Source organism: Canis aureus, chromosome 16 (assembly GCF_053574225.1).
Source record: "Canis aureus isolate CA01 chromosome 16, VMU_Caureus_v.1.0, whole genome shotgun sequence".
Classification (NCBI taxonomy): Eukaryota; Metazoa; Chordata; class Mammalia; order Carnivora; family Canidae; genus Canis; species Canis aureus.
In genome coordinates this window covers 61,670,992-61,693,276 of record NC_135626.1, presented here as the reverse complement: position 1 = coordinate 61,693,276, position 22,285 = coordinate 61,670,992, and the positions used below count along the sequence as shown (strand labels likewise).

The 22,285-nt window shown below is 50.8% G+C and overlaps 1 protein-coding gene across 11 annotated transcripts in view; it reads left to right on the top strand.

Moving 5' to 3' along the window:
- The window catches only part of TBC1D16 (TBC1 domain family member 16), a 77,525-nt gene that overhangs the window by 43,628 nt on the left and 11,612 nt on the right, over window positions 1-22,285 (top strand). For 8 of the 11 annotated variants that reach the window (XR_013355027.1, XR_013355026.1, XR_013355028.1 and 5 more), the window contains exons 4-7: window positions 19,095-19,292; window positions 20,155-20,302; window positions 21,261-21,428; window positions 21,904-22,052. Coding sequence is in view for 8 of the 11 variants with exons in the window: in XM_077854507.1 (XP_077710633.1) it covers window positions 19,095-19,292; window positions 20,155-20,302; window positions 21,261-21,428; window positions 21,904-22,052 (663 nt within the window). In the remaining 3 variants the exon portion in view is untranslated. The remainder of the gene's footprint in view (window positions 1-19,094; window positions 19,293-20,154; window positions 20,303-21,260; window positions 21,429-21,903; window positions 22,053-22,285) is intronic. The other 3 variants (XM_077854512.1, XM_077854511.1, XM_077854509.1) reach the window with 3 other exon arrangements.

Below are 22,285 nucleotides of genomic sequence, written 5' to 3'. Positions count from 1 at the left end.
TCTCTCGTCTTCTTCTCTGAGTCAAGTCTGTTTCAGGAACGAAGTCAGCCGGGAATGAAGCCGAACAACTGGTCCTCAAAAGCCTGGTTCGGGAGCCGCTAGGACTGGTCTCCAGACTGCTTGGGCTATTAATTATTTCGCTTTATTTATTAGATGTACCCAGCGTCCCTTAGCTTCCAAGCATATTTGCAAATGCCTTAAGGGAAAAAGAAAAACAAATGATTGCTGCCATCAGAGTCTCCAGCCCATCATGAATAATACCATATAATGACGTTAAGTGGAAAAGGCCCCGCACAGCATCCCCCCTACGTCCTGGGTCTTACCTGTGTGTGACAGTTGTAATGCATCTGACGCACGGAAGCTCGGAACCTCACGAGACCGATCAGGTTGTTTAAATGAAATTCTTCTTAATTTTACTTAGAAATCTGATGGTGTCATTCTATTCAACTCGGGGGCGGGGGGGGCAGGAATGCAAACAGAAACAGCACACCGCGAGGACCGGTGCATTCTCTCCCGCCTGCCTCGCGCCCTGGCCAGCCCAGCGCCGCTCCCCCCGGGCTGGCAGGGGAAGAGAAGCAAGGCCTGGCCCGGTTATCTTTTCCTAAATTGTGTTGGTAATAAACCTGAATAATGTGCCTGTTCCCTTCTTCCCCGTGATTTACGCCTTTCATAATTAGCCCCACGCGCGCACTCACGTGATGTCAGGGACAGAGACAGAGACGCTGCCCCCTCGGCTCCGAGCAGCGCGGAGCGGTGATTGATGCCCTGCTCGGCCTGCCTTCCCACGGCCCGCGGCTCCCGTGTCCCTCCGGACGGAAGAGCCAAGTTGGCCTCGGGTGCGGGCCGATGACAGGCAAGCTCAGCCGCAGCAGGTTCCAGGGACTAGGCTTGCAGAATGTGCCCGGCCTCTGCTCTGCAAACCCGCGGTCACATCCAAAACGACGCTCTAATCTGCTGTCCGGCACCGAGGCCTCCAGAGAGCTTGTCACGCTCACGCGGGCAGCGCCAAGGGCCACAATCACCCAGGATTCGTGCGCTGGCTGGTTGCTCGGGGAGGGACACCGACTGTCCTCGCTGCGCACCGCCTGGCTGGGCCCTGCCAGCAAACCCCAGAGCGGGCCCCACAGCTGCCGTGGTCAGCGGAAACCAGATGGGAGTCCAGCGCGGCGGGTGGATTGATCCAGCCCTGTCTGTGTGCATGTGTGTGTGTTTGTGTGCACAGGTGCGTGTGTCAATTACGGCAGGACGTACCTTCGGGTTTGCTTGGAACAGCCGGCTTAGTGTGCATCTTAGAAACTGCCAGAACTTGAGGGCCTAATGTGGTCTCGCACCTCAGAGTCCGGGCCCCTCCGTTTTACAGCCGGAGAGGAGGATGCAGGCGGCGAGGCCTCCCTTATCACCTGCCCGTCTCCTGCTCCGTGTGGGCCCTGCTGGGCGCGGGCGCCATCCCTCTGGGGGCAGGAGCACGTCCCAGGGAGGCACACGTGCTGGGAAAGGGCTCGGGGCAGGGCGGAGGGCTCAGGCAAGGCGAGTCCCTGGCGGTGGAGTCAGACACTCCGAGGCCCCCGCCTCTCCTCCTCTTGACACAGCCCTGGCCAGGTCCCCTCCCTCACAGGGTGCAGGGCACAGGGGATGGCCCGGTTGTCCCCGACCCGTCACTCACAGAGGGTTCGGCTGGGCTCCAGAAGATTCAAAGAACAGAGAGGTGTGCAGAGGCCGAGGGACGGGTGTGGCCGGGACCAGGCCCTTGGAAGGAGGTGATACGGGGTTGTGGGGGCACCCTGCCTGGACTGACCATCCCGTAGCCACACACAGTGGGCCAGGCAGCAAGCTGCACCTGATGGGCATCCACCAGCCCTGTCCCTGGGGTCTCTCCCACCCACATGTCCCAGATGAGGAGACTGAGGCCCAGCAGCCGTGGATAGCTGGCCCGAGGCCTCAGGCTGGTGAAGGCGCCAGGCCAGGATTGGTCCCACGTCCTCTGGGCACTTCACGTGGCGAGGGAGGATTTCCCCGTGCGTGCCTGGTGCCGTGGCTCACGTTGCTGTAAACACGCGAGCACGTGCCGCTGCGTGCACTGTACTTTTAGTCGGCTGTTTGTTGGTCGGCCGCCGCTTGAAAACCCTATATGAGCAACGCCTGGTGCTTGGCACATGATGGGGGGTATGTGCTTCCGGTCGCAGATCGCAGCAGCCTGGAGCAGTGGCCGGGGCTCCCTGGCCTCAGTTTCCACACCTGAGAAGGGGGCGTGCCAACGATGCAGCAGGGATCCTGCATCACCCAGGCCTGCTCTGTGCATGTTGGTTATTTTACCCAAGCCTCTCGGTGCCGGGATCCCTGGTTGTGCCATGTGCGGACTCCTTAGCTTCCCGGGAACAAGGCAAGAACGCGGAAATGCCCAGCGTCACGTGGCCGGCAGCCAGGACCCGCCAGTGGGCGACAAGGTCCCTGCACGGTGTCCCCACCCCGACGGCCGCCTCCCCTGGGAGTGGCAGAGGCGGAGAGGGCGGGGGTGGCCGTGCTCATGCCAGAGAGGGAGGCTCTGTCACCAGGAACCCAGTGGCTTTGCCACGCTCAGCGCAAACCCGCCTGCTCACTCCCATGACGGCCCTGCCCCGCACCACGGTCCCTTCTAAGGCGACACTCATGCTCCACCCGTGTGGGCAGATGCAGGCAGCGCCCGAAATCACATGTGTGCTCAGGGCTCCGGGGACACGGTCCCTGGGCCGCCAGCAGCAGGTGGGGGGCTGTTGGCTGCAGCCTGGGGCTGCCTGTGGGCTCATCCTCCCTGCTGCGGGGACCCCGGGGAGTACCCCAGGGAGCACTGGCTGGCCTGGGGCGGCCTTTCCAGGATCCGCGGGGGCGGGGGCAGCTTCCTGGCGCCCAGTGTGGGGCAGGCTTGGCTGGTGTTGCCATCAGGCGGATGGCAGGACAGCGGATCCGGTTTGTTTGGTTCTTCCTTGAACCCCGAAGGCGGGCTTGCTTCACATTGACTTTACCAAATGGGAAGAGAAAAAAAAAAGCTTGCTTTCCCAAAACCCAGAGCTCTGCTAGGGGGTGGGGTGAGAGTGCCACGCAGACCACAGACCACGGGGGCTTCTGGGTCTTTGTAGGCCCTGCCGGGGACAAGCTGCTTCCTTCCTCAGTGCCTCCTCCCCCTCCTCCTCCTTCCAAAATACATGTAACAGGGGAGCCAAGGGGCACAGTCAATTGAGCATCCCCCACTCTCGACTTAGGCTTGGGTCGTGACCCCAGGGGCGTGGGATCGAGCCCCGTGTTGGGCTCTGTGCTCAGTGCAGAGTCTGCTTGGGATTTTCTCTCTCCCCCTCCCCCTGTCTCTGCCCCTCTCTCTCTCTCAAATAAATAAATACATATTTTTTAAAAATCCACGTAATGTGACCACGTTAACCATGTTTAAGCATCAGCTCAGTGGCATTGAGAACGTTCACATCGTCATGTGGCCGCCACTCCGTCCACCTCCAGGACTCCTCCGTCTTCCCCGACCAGAGGTCTGCCCCCATTACACACCCTGCCTTCCCATCCGCCAGCCCCCAACACCCACTACTCTCCCCGTGTCTGTGGTTTTGCCTCCTCGAGGGCTCCCTGTGAGTGGAATCCCACAGTATTCGCCCTCTTGTGACTGGCACCGTGTTCTCCAGGCCCACCTGTGCTGTCACGGGTGCCAGGATGACCTTCCTTTGTGAGACAGAGCCCTGTTCCAGTGCGTGGATGGACCACATTAGTTCATCCATCCATCCGCGTGTTTGGGACCTTGCCTTCCAACCTTCGGGGAAGCCTGTTCCCAAAATCAGCGCTGGGCCCTCCTCACAGTGACTGTGACCAGCCCCTCTGGCTTTCTATTCTTTCCATGCGTGCCCCGCACCTGCTGCGGCCCCACCCACCACCCCCCCATGCCCTGGCCCCACCAGGGATGCCCAGCACTTCCTGCTTCTCCCCAGCCGTGCACGCCCTGCGTGGTATCCCAGCCCCTGCATGTGCCCTAGCTCTCCTGCCAGGTCCCTGTCCCCCGGTGGGCAGGGGACCAGCTTTCCCAAGTCTTCTAGGGTGAAGGTGAGGATGCAGAGAGGAGCCATTGACTCTACTTCAAGGAGTCGGCTTGAATATAAAAGATCAAAGGCCATTCCTCTTTGCGTCCTCCGAGGTGGCCGCAGGTGCCCCTCAACGGTAGGGAAGCGCAGCCGTGGGGCTTGGGAGAAGGACTGACAGCTTCTAGGGGTACGACGCGGGGCAGGGTGGGTGGTGCGCGGCTGGCACTTCCACCGCCGACTCCACACTGTTTTTAAAATCTCGAACCGGAAAAGTGAACATATTTATTACTTGCGAATTTTAAGCAATAAAAGAATTACAGGGAGTGTCTTTTCATGTAAAATTATTTGCAATGTGAGATCATTTCCGCGCCCGCACTAGGGAGGAAAGTTAAACTCAACAGAGTGAGAGCAGTCGAATCTGTTTCCAGGGCGCTGTTCACAGTAGGACAGACCCCGGGACTGCCGCCTTTTCCAGCCTCTTGTGCTCATTGCACGTCCTCCTTCCACCTGGGCTCTTTGCTTTGCTGGCTCTTCCCCCTCCCCTTTTTGGGACCTCACCGAGCCCCCCAAGACCACTCCTCTGGAGGGGCCGCCCCCAGCCCCTCAGCTGCCAGCAGCTGGGCTCACGGTCCCCAGAGCAGCCGGTGACACAGCCGATTGCTTTCTGTGTCTGCCCCCTCGGCACCCCCGGCACAAAGGTCCACACGGCGGGGGCCACACCGAGCTGTCCCCAGCACTGGAGGGGCAACGCCAAACTTTGTGTTGAATAAACAGAGATCTTCCAAGGTCGTGCTTGGAGCAAGACCCTTTGCTGGGAGATGCACAGGATGAATCGGGCAGGGGAGGATGGGGCCAGTGGCTTCTTATCGGGCTGCCTTTCACACAGCACAAAAGTCCACAACCCGGGGCACCTGGGTGGCTCATCAGTTGAGCGTCTGCCTTTAGCTCGGGGTCCTGGGATCGGGTCCTACATTGAGCTTCCTGCTTAGTGGGGAGTCTGCTTCTCCCTCTGCCCCTCCCCCTACTTGTGCACACACTCTCTCTCTCTGTCTCAAATAAATAAAAATCTTTAAAAAATAAAGCACACAACCCAGTGGCGTGTCGTACATTCACGTTGTGCAGCCATCACCACTAATCCCAGAATATTTTCATCACCCCAAGAAGGAAATCTCATCCCCACTTCTCCCTCCCTCAGCCTCTGGCTGCCACTAACCTACTTTCTGTGTCAACAGATGTACAGGCTCTGGGTGTTTTGTGTAGATGGACTTGTACGGCGTGTGGCCTTTGGTGACGGGCTCCTCCCCGTATGTTTTCAAGGTCGACCCGTGTTGTAGTGTGTATCGGCACCTCATTACTTTCTGCAGCTGGATAATAGCCCGTTGTATGGATGGACCCATTCGGTTGATGAACATCACTTCCCCTCTGGGGCTGTTATGGGCAACACTGCTACGAGCATCTGTCCACGTTGTGGGATGGACCTTTATTTTCGGTCTTCTGGAGTAGGTGCCTAGGAATGGGACCGCCAGGCGACAACTCTGTGTTTAAATTCTGAGGAACTGCAAAACCGTTTCCCACGGGAGCTGCACGGTCCCCTGTTGCCATCCGCCACGCACGGGAGGGGTGTGTACAGTGTCTCCAGGTCCTCACCAACACATACTGTCCCCCATTTTCTGGTTCTGGCCATCCTGGCAGGTGTCAGGTGGTGTCTCATGATGGTCCCTGATGCCTGATGACTTTGGGCATCTCTTCATGTGCCTGTTGGCCACGCATGTGTCTTCACTGGACAGATGTCTGTTCAGACAGACCCGTGTCTGAGCCGGGTCACCTGTCTCTTCATCACTGAATTCCAAGTGTTTTTATATATTGTGGGTTCGAATCCCGTAACAGATATGTGATTCACAAATATTTTCTCCTATCCTGCAGATTGTCTTTTAATTCTCTTAGTAGAAACCTTTGAAGCATCAAAGGTTTTCATTTTTATAAAGTCCAAATTACCTATTTTTTTCTTTGGTTGCTGTTGCTTTTAATGTCATATCAAAGAAATCACGATCTGATCCAAGGTCATGAGGATCGATGCCTGTTTTCTTCTGAGTGTTTTATAATTATGCCTCCTACATTTAGGTCTTTGGTCCATTTTGAGTTAAGTTTTGTAAATGGTATGAGGTAGGGGTCCGACTTAATTCTTTTGCACATAGATGTCCAGATGTTCCAACACCATTTGTTAAAAAACAAACTCTTCTTTCCTCCTGAAAACTGTATTGTTTTGACCCTTGTTGAAAACCAGTTGATCGTAAATGTATAGGTTTCATTTCTAGACTCTCCATTTGATCCATTAATCGACATACCTTTTCTTATGGCAACACCACACTGTCTTGATTACTATAGCTTTGTAGTAAGTTTTCTGTTTTTAAGATTTTATTTATGTATTAGAGAGGGGGAGAGAGAGAGAGAGAGAGAGAGAATGCCTGTGCAAGTAGCCAGAGAGGAGGGGCAGAGGAAGAGGGAGAAGCAAGCTCCCGGCTGAGCAAGGAGCCCGATATGGAGCTTGATCCCAGCACCTGAGATCACAACCTGAGCCAAAGGCAGACACTTAACCCACTGAGCCACCTAGGTGACCCCGTTTGTTTTTTTTTAGAGAGAGAGTGTGTGTGTAAGCAGGATGGGGAGGGACAGAGGGAGAGGGAGAGAGAATCTTAAGCAGGCCCTACCCCCAGCATGGAGCCCGACACCAGGATTAATCTCACCACTCTGAGATCATGACCTGAGCTGAAATCAAGAATTGGACTGAGCCACCCGGGCATCTCTGTAGTAAGTTTTGGTTGTTGTTATTTTATTTTAAGATTTTATTTATTTGAGAGAAAGCGAGAGAGAGGGACGCCTGGGTGGCTCAGCAGTTGGGTGTCTGCCTTTGGCCCAGGGTGTGATTCTGGGATCCGGGATCGAGTCCCACATTGGGCTCCTTGCGGAGGGCCTGCTTCTCCCTCTGCCTATGTCTCTGCCTCTCTCTCTGTGTCTCTCATGAGTAAATAAATAAAAATTAAAAAAAAGAAAGTGAGAGAGAAAGAGCACGAGCAGGGTGAGGAGCAGAGGGAGAAGCAGACTCCCCACTGAGCAGGGAGCCCAATGTGGGACTCTGGGATCGTGACCCGAGCCAAAGGTAGGCATCCAACCAACTGAGCCACCCAGGCACCCCTTGTAGTTAAGTTTTTAAATTGGGAAGTGTGAGCCCTCCCTTCAACTTTATTCCTCTTCCTCAATATTGTTTGGACTGTTCTGGGCCCCCTGCATTTCCAGATATATATTAGGATCAGCTGGTAATGTCTGCAGGAAGGCAAGCAGGATTTTGATACGGGCTGTGTTGAATCTTTGGATCAGTTTGGGGAGTATTGCCATCTTAACGATCCTAGGTCTTCTGGTCCATGAATGCAGGATGACTTTCCATTTATTTAGCTCTCCTCTAATTGATTTCAACAATGTTTTTATAGTTTATAGGGTACACATCTTGGATGTCGTGTGTGTGTGTGTGTATGTGTGTGTTGTAAATTAAACCCTTTTTTTAAGATTTCACTCTAGACTGTTTATTGCTGCTGCAGAGAAATGTAATTAATTTCTTAAAAATTGATCTCACAAAAAAAATTTTTAAAAATTGATCTCACATCCTGCAACTTGGCTAAATTCACATTAGTTGTAATAAGTTTGTGTGGGGGCGTTTGAATTCCTAAGGATAGTCTACGTGCAAGATCATGCCATCTGTGACAAGAAATAGTTTTATTTCTTTCCTCCCAACCTGGATGCCTTTTATCCCTTTCCTTGCCTAATTGCCCTGAGTAGAACCTCCACTACAACAATGAACAGAAGTGGAGAGCGGACATCCTGTCTTGTTCCTGATCGCAGGGGAAAGCTTTCACTCTTTCATCATTGAGTATAATGTTGGCTGTGGGTTTTTCATAGATGCCCTTTATCAGTCTGAGGAAGTTCCCCTCTATTTTTAGTTTTCTAAGTGTTTGCATCATGAAAAGATGTTGGATTTTTGTCAAATGTTTTTTCTGCTGCTATTGAGATCATGTGGTTTTTGGCCTTTATTCTGTTAATCTGGTGTATTACATTGATTGCTCTTCATATGTTGAACCACCTTTGTATTCCTGGCATAGATCCCGCTTGGTCATGGTGTATAATCCTTTTTATATGTTGTTGGATTTGGTTTGCGGGTATTTTGTGGAGAAATTTGTGTCTGTATTCATGAGGAGTGTTCAGAAGGGCCTGGAATTTTGTTTTCTTGGGATGTTTTTGTCTGGTTTGAGCATCGGCAAAGTGACTTTATGCGAAGTCAAAGACAAAACACACAAAAGAGAATGATAAACATCTAAGGATTTCCCAAGAAATAAGGAAAGTCAGCATATGTTGCCTACCTGGTACATGCCAGGCACTCTGCTTAGTGGCTTCTCCAGGGATCAAGAGAAAGCAGCATGGATAAGACGGTATCGAAGCTGGGCCTTGTAGAGAGAAAAGAATTGGCAGAGAGGCAGAGTAGGCCGCCCCCGGTGTGTAGGGGGGACCAGTAGCGGGTGCAGAGAGAGGATCTCATGGGGTGGAAAGGTCAGGAGCTGTGCAGTTTGCCTGGGATATAATGGAGCATGAAAAGGGGTACACTGGGTTGAACGATGTCCCCAAAATTCATGTTCACCCGGAACCTTGGAATGTGATCTTATTTGGAAGTCAGGTCTTTACAGATCTAATGAGTTAGGATGAGGTCATTCTGGACTAAGATGGACCCTAATCCAATGGCTGGTGTCCTAATAAGAAGAGAAAACAGAGGCAGACACCCGCACATGGAGGCAGAGATCGGGGGGCGGGGGGGGTGTATCTACCGGTGGGGGAAAGGCAAAGATCGCCGGCAGCCACCAGCAGCTGAAAGGCAAGGAAGGGTCCTCCGCCCGTGTTCACAGGGAGCATGGCCCTGTTGACGCCTTGCTCTCAGGCTTCTGGCCTCCAGAACAGTGAGGGGGAGCCCCTATGGTCGTAAGCCTTGCAGTGTGGCAACACAACCTTACGTGCCAGGCTAGGACTGGGGCTCCGCCGTGGACAGCACTGGAAGGCTGACACTGTCTGAGCCAGGGGCCTGGGGCAGAGGCCAGGAGTCGACAGTTTTTAGGGGCATCTTTACAAGATATCTTTAAAAATAGAGTTTTTGTTTTCCTTTGAATCTTCCTTTTCATTCTTTTAAATTGCTCCAACTCCTGTTGGAAGTCATACAGCATAAGAGTCAGGAGCTTGAGCTCTGGATCAGCCCACTCAGCCATTTACCCCCTGGGAAATCTCAGGGCATCATTCCTGGCCTCAGTCTCCTTAACTATAAAATGGGGTTAATAATATCTCCCTCATTTAGCAGAGCGCCTGGCACCTGGGAAGCCACTGATGAATGGTAATCATGATGACGTTCCATTATTTACACTTGACCTTTTCCTGTCATTTTTTTTCTTTATGGAATCATCCATAAAGGTTGGTTTTTTAGTATAAAAACCATTATAGGCTTCTTGTTAAAAATAAAAGATATAGGGATCCCTGGGTGGCGCAGCGGTTTGGCGCCTGCCTTTGGCCCAGGGCGCGATCCTGGAGACCCGGGATCGAATCCCACATCGGGCTCCCGGTGCATGGAGCCTGCTTCTCCCTCTGCCTGTGTCTCTGCCTCTCTCTCTCTCTGTAACTATCATAAATAAATAAAAATTAAAAAAAAAAAAAGATATGAACATACAAGATTAGTTTATTATTTCTGATTATCAAAATGATACATTACTACTTTTAGAAAATTTCTAAAGTAAAAAAACAAGATGAAAAAAACTATAATTGTGCCATCTGGACATGATCATTATTATAATTTGGGGGCCATTTTCTACTTCAACGATATATTTATGTAGATATAAAGCATCTATAAATATTTATTATACATAAAACTATACTGTTATATCTCACATAGTTCTGCATCCCACATTCTTCATTTCACATAACAGTGTGAGCAATTATCTTTGTTCTTTAAATACTTCTATGAAATGTTTTATAATAACTTAATGACATTGTATTATATTAATGGGCCACAATGTATTAAAATATTCTCCTGTTGGGGCACCTGAGTGGCTCAGTCAGTTGAGCGTCTGACTCTTGGTTTTGGTTCAGGTCATGATCTCAGGGGGGTGGGGTCGAGCCCCGCGTTGGGCTCCCTAGTCAGCAAGCAATCTGCTTCTTCCCCTCCCCTCACTCCTCCCCCTGCTCATGCACTCCCACTCTCTCTCTCAAATAAATAAATAAAACCTTAAAATATTGTCCCATTGTTAGAAATTTAGTAATAGCCCTGAGTTGAATATTGGTGGGTTTTTCTATACTTTATTGAAGTATAATTTATGTATATTAAATTGTATATATTTGAAGTGTACAGTTGCTGAGTTTTGACACATACACACACACACACACATACACACACTCATAACGGTAAAGCCATCACCACAATCAAGTTAGCGAGCATCCATCACCCCCAAATTTTCCTTGTGTCCCCTTTTAATCCATCCCTTCCTTCAGCCCCTGCCCCCAGAATGACTTTTCTGCTGTGTCTGTCACTATAGATTAGTGTGCATTTCCTAAAATTGTATATAAATGGAATCATGCAGTATGTACTCTTCCTCCCCACTCCCAGGTCTGGCTTCTTTCACTCATCATGAGGATTTAGTGACGTATCCAGATTTTTGTGTGAAGGGAGCAAGAGTTCATTCATTTCTGTTGCTGAGTCCTATCCCATTGTAGGTCGGAACCACAGTCTGTTTATTGATTCACCTGCTTCCCCACCTACCTGCTGGGTTCGTCTCAGTTCCCAGCCGCTACACATAAAGCTGCTATGCACACTTATGCAGAAGCCTTGCATGTGCACATGGCCAGCTCAACTTTTTTTTTAATTTTTTTTTTGAAGATTTTATTCATTCATGAGAGACACAGAGAGAGAGAGAGAGGCAGAGACACAGGAGGCGGGAGAAGCAGGCTCCATGCAGGGAGCCCGATGTGGGACTCTATCCTGGGACTCCAGATCACGCCCTGGCTGAAGGCAGGCGCTAAACCGCTGAGCCACCCAGGGATCCCAGCTCAACTTTTTAAGACACTGCCAGATGGTTCTGCAAAGCGGTTGTCCCATGTTACACTCCCACCAACCATGTGCGTGAGAGTTCCAGGTGCTTCAAGTCCTTCTCAGCCCGTGGTATCGTCGTGGTCAGTCTTTTTAATCCTGACAGGTGTGTGGGAGCATCTCACTATGGTTTTAACTTATATTTCCCTGATGGCTAATGATGCTGGATATCTTTTCATATAATCTTTTAAGTTGATCTTTTTTTTTCACGCGATACATTTGAGATTCACCCATATTATATGTATTATGGTTTATGCCTTTTTATTGCTGAGTGGTGTCCATTGTGGGGGCGTCCCACTGCTTGTTGCTCCATTAGCCAATTGAAAGGCCTACCTGCTGATTCTCGTTTTTTTTGCATTTGTGAACAAAACTATAAGCATGCACACACAGATTGCTCTATAAGCATTTTTCCTTTCCCTTGGATAAGTACCTAGGAGTGCTGAGTCATACAGTAAGTGTATGTTTCCAGGGTGACTTTTTGGTGTGCATTCCCGCCAGCCGGCCACATGTGAGTGAGTTGCTCTGGGTCCTGCCAGAGTCTATGCTATTGGTTTTCATTTGTGTTTCTTTCTCATAGGTGTGTCATGTGTCACAGTGTTTCTTTATTATCGTATTATGGTTTCTATTTACACTTCCCTCATGACCAACCATGTCATGGGGCGCCTGGCTGCCTCAGTCGGAAAAACATGCAACCCTTGATCTTAAAGTCATGAGTCTGAGCCCCATGTTGGGTATACAGATTACTTAAATAAACAAAACAAAACAAAACAAAATGACCAATGATGTCAAGCACCTTTTCATTTGACTATTTGCCACCTTTTTTTGTGATGGGTCTTTTCAAATCTTTTGCCTACTTTTAAATTGTGTTTGTTTTCTCATTACTGACTTTGAAGTTTCTTTATACATTCTGGATACAGATCCTTTCAGAGATGTGGGGTTTTATTTTTTTTAAGATTTATTTATTTATTCATGAGAGAGAGAGGCAGAGGGAGAAGCAGGCTCCCCACAGAGAGCCTGACGCGAGACTGGATCCCAGATCCCAAGATCAGGCCCTGAGCCAAAGGCAGACACCCAACCACTGAGCCACCCAGGTGCCCCTCAGAGATGTGTTTTGCAAGTGTCTTTCCTCAGTCTGTGGCTTGTCTATTTTCTTAGCAGTGTCTTTCAAAGAGCAGACACTTTTCATTTTAATAAAGTCCTAGTTATCAATTTTTTTCTTTTATGGATCGTTATGCTTTGGTGTCATATCTTAAAAAAATCTATTATCTTACTGTACTATTAAGTTTTAGCAGCTTTTCATACATATTCTGGGTGTGTCTTTTATTGGACAGGTGTGTTGTGAATATTTTCTCCCAGTCTGTGTTTTGCATTTCTATTTTTTCTTTAATGGTGAATTTTGAAGAAAAGAGTTTTCAGTTTTCCAGTTTATTGGTATTTCTTTGATGTTTTGTCCTTTTTGTATTCTAAGAAACTTTGGCCTTTTCTAAGGTGGCAAAGTCTTCTTTCATGGATTCTTCTGGCAGTTTTATAATTTTAGGTATCACATCTAGGTCTGGGACCCATTTTGAGTTGATTTTTATATATGACATGAAGAAAGGGAGGATGTTAATATTTTTTCATACAGATACCCACTTGACCTAAAACCATTTGGGAAAGAGCTGTCCTTTCTCCATGGAATTGCATCTCTGTTGATTATCAATTGATCCTATTTATCTATTTCTGGACTCTATTCTGTATCATTGCTCTAAAAGTGTCTGTTTGCACCAATGCTAGTCTGCCTTGATGACTTTGGATTTATCATCAGTCTCAAAATCAGAGAATCCTTTAACTTTCTTCTTTTTTGTGATTACTTTGGCTATTCTAGGTCTTTTGCATTTTTATATGAATTTTAGAGTGTGTCAGTTTCTACCCCCCACCCAAATAATCCTATTGGAATATTTATTGGGATCATGTTGAATCAATAGATTGATTTGGTAAGATTACCATCTTAACAATATTAACTGCCTCAATCCATGGACATGGTATATCTCTCCATTATTTATGTTTCCTTTAATTTCTCTCAGTAAGGTTTTATGTTTTTCAATAGAGAGGTCTGGAATGTCATTGGTCATTGGTTAGACTTATTTCTAAGTATTTTATGTAGGATTTTTTTTTTGGAAGGAGTGCTATAAATGGAATTTTTTATTGTATTTGCCAATAGTCTGTTGCTGGTCTTTAAGAATACAATTAGTCTATGTTAACCTTTTATCCTGCTATGATGCTAAATTCACTTGTTCTATTTTGTAAATTTCATGGGATTTTTCACATAAACTGTTGTGTCATCTGCACACAGGGATAATTTTACTTCTTCCTTTCCAATCTTAATGCATTTAGTTTCTTTTCTTGCTTTACACAGAGACTAGAACCTCTAGTGCAATACTGAATAGAAGCGATGAAAACAGGTGTGCTAACCTTATCCTGACCATAGGGAAAACAATTCAGTCTCCAGTCATTGAGTATGACATTTATGGTAGAATGTTCCTAGGTGACCTTTATCAACTTGAGGAGGTACCCTTGTATATCTACATTGCTGATGGTTTTTATCATGAATACGTATTGGATTTTTGTCAAATGATATTTCTGTATCTATTACACATGTGTACTTTTTTTGGGCATCTCTGCTTGTTTTTTCAGGATCAATCTCTACAAATGAAGGTAAAGGGTCAAGGTGTATAAACATTTTTAAGCCTTCTGCATCCTATTTATAAATTGCCAGAAAGAGGAATTTGACCAATATACAGTGCCCCCTGGCTGTGCAAGAGTGTGTATTTTCCTAAAATCTTACCAACACCACGTTCTATAGTTTTTGGTTGTGGCCAATTTTTCATGGACCTCAACCTCCCCCTAAACAGTATCTTCTTTCATTTGCATTTATTTCATTACTCTAGACATGAAAATTTCATTGGTTATTTGTATTTATTCTCTAGTGAGTCGTTTTTTCTTCTTCTTTTGCCACTCTTTTGTTGGGCATTCTTTTGCTTTGTTTTGGTTTGGTTTACTTAGATTTTTACATATGAAAGCTATATATATATATATATATATGTGTGTGTGTGGGTGTGTGTGTGTATCTGTGTGTATGTGTGTGTGTGTGTGTCCCAGTTTGTCCTTTGGCTTCTCATTCTGTTTTGTTCTGTTTTGGCTTGTTTTGTTTTAATAGATTTAACAAATTCATTGTATAGTGACACACATGTAACATTATAGCATCATACAGACTATAGTTGATCCTTGAACAATGTAGGGATTAGGGCTGCCAACCCCCAAACCCCCAATCGACATATAACTGGAACACCTGGGTGGCTCAGTGGATGAGTGTCTGCCTTCGTCTCAGGGCCTGATCCCAGGGTCCTGGGATCGAGTCCCACATAGGGCTTCCCGCAGGGAGCCTGCTTCTCCCTCTCTGTGTCTCTCATAAGTAAGTAAATAAAATCTTTAACAACAACAAAAACAACAAAATCCACGTAGAACTTTTGACTCTCCAAAAACTTAATGTCTAATAGCCTACTGCTGATCAATATCATAAAAAGTTGAGTCAAGTAACACATATTTTGTATATAATATGTATTATATACTGTATTTTTGCAATAAAATGAGCTAGAGAAAAGAAAATGTTATTAAGAAAATCATAAGGAAGAGAAAATACACTTACAGTCCTGGACTAGTTTATGGGGAAAAAGTCTGCATGAAGTGGTCCCATGCAGTTCAAACCTGTATTGTTCAAGGGTTATCTGTGGTGTCACTGCCCTGAAAACCCTCCATGCTTTGCCTGTTTATCCCTTTTCCTGCCCCCAATCCCTGACAACCACAAATCCTTTAGCCATTTCCATCAGTTCTGCCTTTTCCAGAATCACAATCTGTAGCATTTCCAGGCTAGCATCTGGGTATCTTTCACTTAGTGATATGCATGTGAGGTTCCTCCATGTCTTTTCATGGCTTGATAACTCATTTCTTTTTGGTGCTGAATGATACTCCCTTGTCTGGATGGACTGAAGTTTGCTTATTCATCCACCTGCTAAAGGACATCGTGCTTGCTTCCAAGTTTTGGAAATTACGAGGGGCCACCAAAGGGTGGCATTATCTCCAGCCCTTTCCCCGCCTCCAGCAGTGTTCCACACGCACACAGCACCACCTCCAAACCCTGCACGCCCTCTCACCCCGTGGGGCGGGCCCATGTTTCCAGAAAACAGATCCAGGGGGGAGACTCACTCTGGCAGAGTCTGGGCTGGAAGAGTCCCTGCTCCGCTGCTGCAGCTGGGGCACTGGTTCCCTGCGGGGGGAAGGGGCCGATTTCAAGCCAGGAAAGAGCCCCAGAGACAGGATCTTCCACACACCCTCCAGGGGCAGCTTGTCTCCAGGCAGAAGGCTGCTTAGCCCCTGCCATGACTCCTGAGGGGGAAATTATTTGCATGAATTCATTGATTGATCCATTAACTCAAGATGCTATGCTTGGGACCTACCACCGGGGTTCACTGGACTTACTGTTTTATCCAACTCAGAAGGCTCAGGATGAAGAAAAACAAGGGCAAATTTAGAAGTTTGGATATTTTAAAAACATTAAAATCCGGCCCCAATGCCTCTTTGACCTTGAGAACCACAACAGTTTTGGAGGTTTTCTCCTCCTCACTCCACCTTTCTCTGAATAGAGACCCTTCCTATGATATGCCAGTTCTCTGCTGCCGTGTAACAAATGACTCTAACCCTTAGCAACTTAAAAACAACCCCGTCTTATTGGCTGGCAGTTCTGGCTAGCCCGGGCTGAGTCACGGACACCGCTGGGCACTCAGCAGCTGTAGCTGGTGCGGGGAGGGGCTGAAATGGCCTCTGTCCACAAGGTCTGGGGGCTGCGCTGCTGCCGTGGGCAGGTTGCTCCCCCTCCTGCCTCCTGGTACCCTGCCACCTGTGCCTGGGCTTCCTTACGTGGCAGCCGCCCAGCAGTGGGTGAGCCTGCTGCCAGGCTCCTAAGGCCAGGTCTGGACGCCAAGGTCACTCATGCCACATCCCCTTGGCCAAAGCATCAGGGGTGGGGACACGCCCACCACCCTCTAGGAGCTGCTGCGGAGAATCCCAGAGGCTGCGTCTAATCTCCACCCACCTGATGTGGCCAAAGTTACTAAGTGGAGAAAGAACTCGCTTTGCATGTTCGGCTGTGACCATGCCGGCTTTGCTCTATTTCGTTTGTTTCTGCATTCGGGTGATCCTCAGAAAACAACAAAAACTGAGAGTTGTCAGATTCCTTGGAGTTTAGCGTTTCTCCTGGCTCTATCTGTGACACATTTTTAACTTGTTGTATTTTGGGAGTGATTGCCTAAATAAACCATCCATTTCATTTTAATGCACCACACATAATAATTTTATGAACAACCCAAATTACACACAGCACATTTGAATATGCTTAAAGCCAAACTGTTCTCCATGTGTAAACAGATAAAAAATAAAAACTGTGATTTTAGTTTTCTCCAGATCCTTCTTTACTGTTCTTTTTCTACGGCTTCAAAGTTCACAGATGTTTTGCACGTTCGTCCCGGGCTTGAGTATTAAGTGGCCGTGTGTTCTACACAGGGACCGTGCTGGGAGCTGGCGATGCAGAAGTCACTGAGACATGGTTGTGTCCTCGTGGCAATGGGTCTCAATGGAGAAACAGGTGTTATGTTAGGTGAAGGAGGTGGCCACAGGGTCATGTGCTATCTCAGGCCCTACGCCGTGGAGACCCAAGGCTTCCATCAGCTTTGCTCTGGTTTGAACCCCTGGAACCCTGGTGGTAGGTCCCAAGCATAGTGTCTTGAGTTAATGGATCAATCAATGAATTAATGCAAATAATTTCCCCCTCGGGAGTCATGGCAGGGGGTAAGCAGCCGTCTGCCTGGAGACAAGGTGCCCCTGGAGGGTGTGTGGAAGATCCTGTCTCTGGGGCTCTTTCCTGGCTTGAAATCGGTCCCTCCCCCCCAGCCCCTGGGGAACCAGTGCCCAGGCCGCAGCAGCAGAGCAGGGACTCTTCCAGCCCGGACTCTGCCAGAGTGAGTCTCCCCCATGGATCTGTTTTCTGGAAACCTGGGCCCGCCCCACGGGGTGAGAAGGCGTGCAGGGTTTGGAGGTGGAGCTATGTGCGTGTGGAGCGCTGCTGGAGGCAGGGAAGGGGCTGGAGATAATGCCACCCTTTGGTGGCCCCCCCCTCCAGCCGGGTTTGGAGGCGAGCCCGGGATGGGCCGGCCAGCCTGGGAAGCATGCAGAGTCCACGAACTCCCAGCCGCGGGGGCCTCATTGTTCAATAAGCAGATTATGAGATGCTGCATCAAGTGGCGTGGTGGGGGGCTGTCCTCAGGCCCGAGACTTGCCTTGTTTTGCACACAATGATCGTGTAACGCAACCCGGTCAGGGTCCACGCTGCAGGGCTGCGCCTGCCTCAGACTCTTTGGGTCTGAGTTTGCTGCTCGGCCGCAGTGGATCAGCTCATCCGCCTCCCTTCCCGCGCAGCCGCCTATGTGCACCGGAGCCTGTCCCGGTGGAAAGCCCAGGGGCCCCACGGGAACAGCAGGACCGGCTCAGCCCCCTTCCTGAGACAGGGAGGGAAGTAAAGCCGCTGCGTCCTGCACGCCAGGCCGATTATTGTTCTAGAAGCAGCAAAGGTTCTAAAAAGCCAGTCTTTCTCTTTGAGGAAGTTCCAAGTCACAGGGGATTGTGCTCGAACCACCCAAAGTGACTTTGTGTGGAGACCTGGTGCCTTTTGGAGGAAGAGATGCCTCGGGGCTGAAACAGGGAGGCACGATAATCAATCGCTGTGGGGTCTCTGTAGGATGCTGGGGTCGGGCCTGGAACGGATGCTTGCCTTTACTCCAGTTAGTTTCTGCAGTACTTGCTAGATATTGCCGTTAAATCTCAAGAGGTGGCATTTAACCTGTGGTGTGGCTGAACCCGAGGAATAAGATATTTTGCAACTAGGGTTTTAAACAAATTCGTGAACTAAAAAAAAAAAAAAAAAAAAAGCATAAGTGGGGTTGTGTTGCTGAATTTGGAACTTCAAGTCAATAAAATATGCTGGTGAGGACCTGAGCCACAGAGTGCGGCTTCAAGTCCCAGCTGCAGCACCTGCTAGCTGGGTGACCTCGGGTAAGCCACTTAACCCCTCTGGGCCTCAGTTCCTCTCTTTTGTACAATGAGGGTAATGACATCACACATTTCGAAGGATTATTGTGAGGATTATAGGTAATAAATGCACATGAGAAGTGGGTAATACAGAGCCAGGCCCATTCTGAGTGGCCTAATATATGTTTGTTATTTGTATTATGAGTATCAATAGCCCTCGTGTTTTCTTACTGAACCATAAACTGAACCAGCTTTTTTTTTCAGGAAAATAGTGAATTTAACGAAACTTAAACAGAAGCCCCATGCTGTTCATGAAACAGCTTCTCCTAGGGAACTCTGAGGACCAGGGTGCCCAGTGCCCAGTGCTCTGCTGCTGTTAATCCTACGTGAAGCCCTGGCACCATCCTCACGTTGCACCTGTAGACACAAAGGCTCAAAGGGGCTTGGTGACCTGCCCAGGGTCTCCCTGCCTCAGTGACCTCATCAGGGTGACCTCATCTGTCATTAGGGCAGGTTACTGCCTCGGTTGAGCTGGGGTGCAGTTTGGTCATACACATGCTTCCCCTTCCACACAACAGGACTGGGCATGACTGTGATAGGCCTCATTCATTCATTCATTTATTCATTCGTTCACGGGCACCTTCGGAGTGCCCACCACCCACGCGGCACCTCCCGTCATGTCTGTGTGTGGGTTTGAGCCTAGGCCCACGTTTAAATGTTTCCCCTACGCCCTCCCTGCCCTGCCCCCGTGGCTGCACGGACAGGGAACCACGTGGCCATCCCACAACCTGCCCCACCAGCTCCCCCTCGGGCGCCGACGCCCACCTGCGGTTCCCGGACGGCACTGGCCTCCTGCAGACCCCGCGCTGGGACGAGCCGCAGAGGGCCTGTGCCCTGGAGCAGATCTGCGGGGTGTTCCGCGTCGACCTGGGACAAATGCGCTCCCTCCGCCTCTTCTTCAGGTGAGAGCCTCTCTGGGCAGCTTCCTGGAAGCTGGCTGGTGGTACAGGTGTCCGGGCGGGCGGGGCTTCAGGTCCAGGGCCGTGCTGGCCTTCCCAGCTGTTTGCTCCCTAAGCTCGGGGGCAGGGGTACCCCGTGATGGCTGCCCCCCGGGGAGCAGGTGGGGGCAGCTCTCAGGCTCTTCCAGGTCCCTCAGGGTGATGGGGGCCGCACAGAGAGCGGCTACAGGTGCTCCCAGCCACCTTTCTTGTGGTGGGCGGACCATCCCTATTAGTGTCCTGTCTAGTAGCCACGTCACATCTCTCCTGGAAGGCACGGTGGCCCAGCCACAGAGTAGCCCCAAGCTAAGACCTGTGTGCAAAGCAGGCATGTCCCTGGAGGGGTCCCGGACCCAGAGGCACACTCTGGCCCTTTACGGAAAGACAGGCAAGGTTGGGCTGACGGCCCCGTTGGATGTGTAGTGAGCTGCCCTGGAGGAGTCTCCCAGAGTGCCCTCCAGTGCCACCCCACCTGGGTTCAAAACCGGCTTCCACCTAATGCCATGCACCCCCGGGTCTCCCAGAGAGGAGGGACCGTCTGGCGGGTGGGACACCAGGCCCCTGGGCAGCCCTCCAGGGAGCCAGGACAGTCCTCCTTCCCAGCCTCCCCAGGAGAGGCTTGTTTGGCCTTCTTCAGCCAAGAGGGGGAGGGTGGCTTGTGTGCGGGTGTAACGCTGTCCCCCTGCGGCCAGCAGCCAAACTCCGCGGGGCCTTCCTGTTTCCTGCCTCTGAGGTCAGTGATAGGGGCCTCTGATTATACTTGGAAATAAAAGCCCCGTGTTTCCACATTCATCGCTCCGTCCTCCCCCCTCCCGCGGCGGCTCAGCGATGAGGCCTGCACCAGCGGCCAGCTGGTCATCGCCAGCCGGGAGAGCCAGTACAAGGTGTTCCACTTCCACCACGGCGGCCTGGACAAGCTGTCCGACGTGTTTCAGCAGTGGAAGTACTGCGCCGAGACGCATCTCAAGGACCAGGTACTCCGGGGGGCAGAAGGGCGATGCCGGTGGGGGGGCGGAGGTGGGGGAGGGGAGGGGAGGCCCCACCCCGGGACTCACTCGGCTGCCCGCACCGCCCACAGGGGGCCAGGGCCTCCCCCGCACCAAGCCCTTGCAGGGCATGACCCTCAGTGGCCCAGGGCAGCCCCTGGTCGCTGGGTGGCTGATAGAGCAGCGACTTCGGATCTGAAGCAGATGCCTGGGTCTTCTTGTAAAGTCAGAGCTCTGCACTTGAAAAATCATGTTTTGACAAGGCTTCCTGCCATATTTTGCTCAATCTACATACAAATGTAATAAGAGCTCTTTAATTATCTGTTCAAGATACTGTATGTGCTTATTAGGACGGGGCTGGCTTGAAGATCCCCTTCCTTCCCACAGAGCCTCCTGCTGGCTCCCCTTATTACAGTAGTGTGGCTTGCTTTTCCCCCTACATTGAACAACCTTTGATTTTTGAATTAAATGTCAGCTGCAGTTTTGCCCTGGATTCGTGACTGCCCGTGGAGACAACCTGACAGGCGGGCTCCCTGCTCGGGGAACAGCGGTCCCTTTGTTTGTGACCAATCACATGTAATTTATTGCAGGCCCTCCCGGCAGAGGGAAGTTGGGCCGAACGAGGCATTAATTCCGTTTTTGCGGCCGGGGGTCGCAGGGAGAGTGGGGGAGGCGGCGAGGGGGCCGCGGTCGTTTGCTGGGTCGGTCGGTGGGAGTGGGCCCGGGAGCCCAGCGACCCGGGAAACCGATGTTAAGATGAAGGTATTTTCATTTTAATTGCATCTAATTACACTTGCCATTTAGGGGTTTGTATGGGGGGAGAGCGGGTCCCCCCTCCTTGCAGTGGGGAAAGAGAGGGAGGCTTCCCTGTCCGGGGAGAGCGAGCGCGCTGGCTTCGGCAGCCTGCCCACGAGGTGCTTATCTCCCTGAGTCTCGTCCCTGCCAGCAGGTCGCCGACGAGAAGACGTGCATGCAGTTCTCCATCCGACGCCCCAAACTGCCCTCCTCCGAGACGCACCCCGAGGAGAGCATGTACAAGAGGCTGGACGTGGCGGCCTGGCTGCGCCACCTGAACGAGCTGGGCCAGGTGGAGGAGGGCTACAAGCTGCGCAAGGTGAGCCGGGGGCACCCAGGGCCACCTCCCCGGCGGGGGGGGGTTGGTGGGGGGTGCCGGCCCCTCGCACTTGAGGAGGCACCGTGTGAGCCCGATAAAGCAATCAAAGGCTCTTCGTTGAAAAGCAAACCTCCGGAGCGGGTTTGGGGGACCCGGCGTCAGCCTGCATAGAAGAGCTCCCGGTGAAATGCAGCGCTTCCAAAACCGGGATTAGGCCATGACGTGAGAACGACACGATAATCTGAGCGCCACACCAGGGTGGGCATTGACATTGAAATGAGCCTGGTTGTGTCCTGTATGGGAATGGAGGGCCGCCACTTTCCCCTCCAAACATGTGCAAATCACAGCGACCTGAATCAAGGCATCAGTTGTCACCCAGGCACAGCACAGCCACCAAAACACAAATCTCCGGGGACTGGGGGTGCTCTGAGCCGCCCTGTCTCGGCCCCTCCCCAACCTTTGCCGCTTCCTGCAGGCCATTTTCTTCGGCGGCATTGATGTGTCAATCCGGGGGGAGGTCTGGCCCTTCCTGCTGCGATATTACAGCCACGAGTCCACGTCTCAGGAGCGGGAGGCTCTGCGGGCGCAGAAGCGCCGGGAATACGCCGAGATCCAGCAGAAGAGGTAAGGGCGCCCCGCCCCGGCCGCTGGGAGGGTCGGGGGTGTCCGCCAAAGAGGTGCAATCCTGCTTTGACAGTGTAGAACATCACCCAGACTTTCTTTGGAAAGTGGGTCCCCAGGCACAGAAGGATGGGCTCAGACCAGTGCCATCACCCGGCCCCTGCTCTTGGCCTCAGTGCTCCCCAGCTCTGTGTCAAGGGTTGAGAGCCCCTTGTCACCGAACTTCACAGGGCACC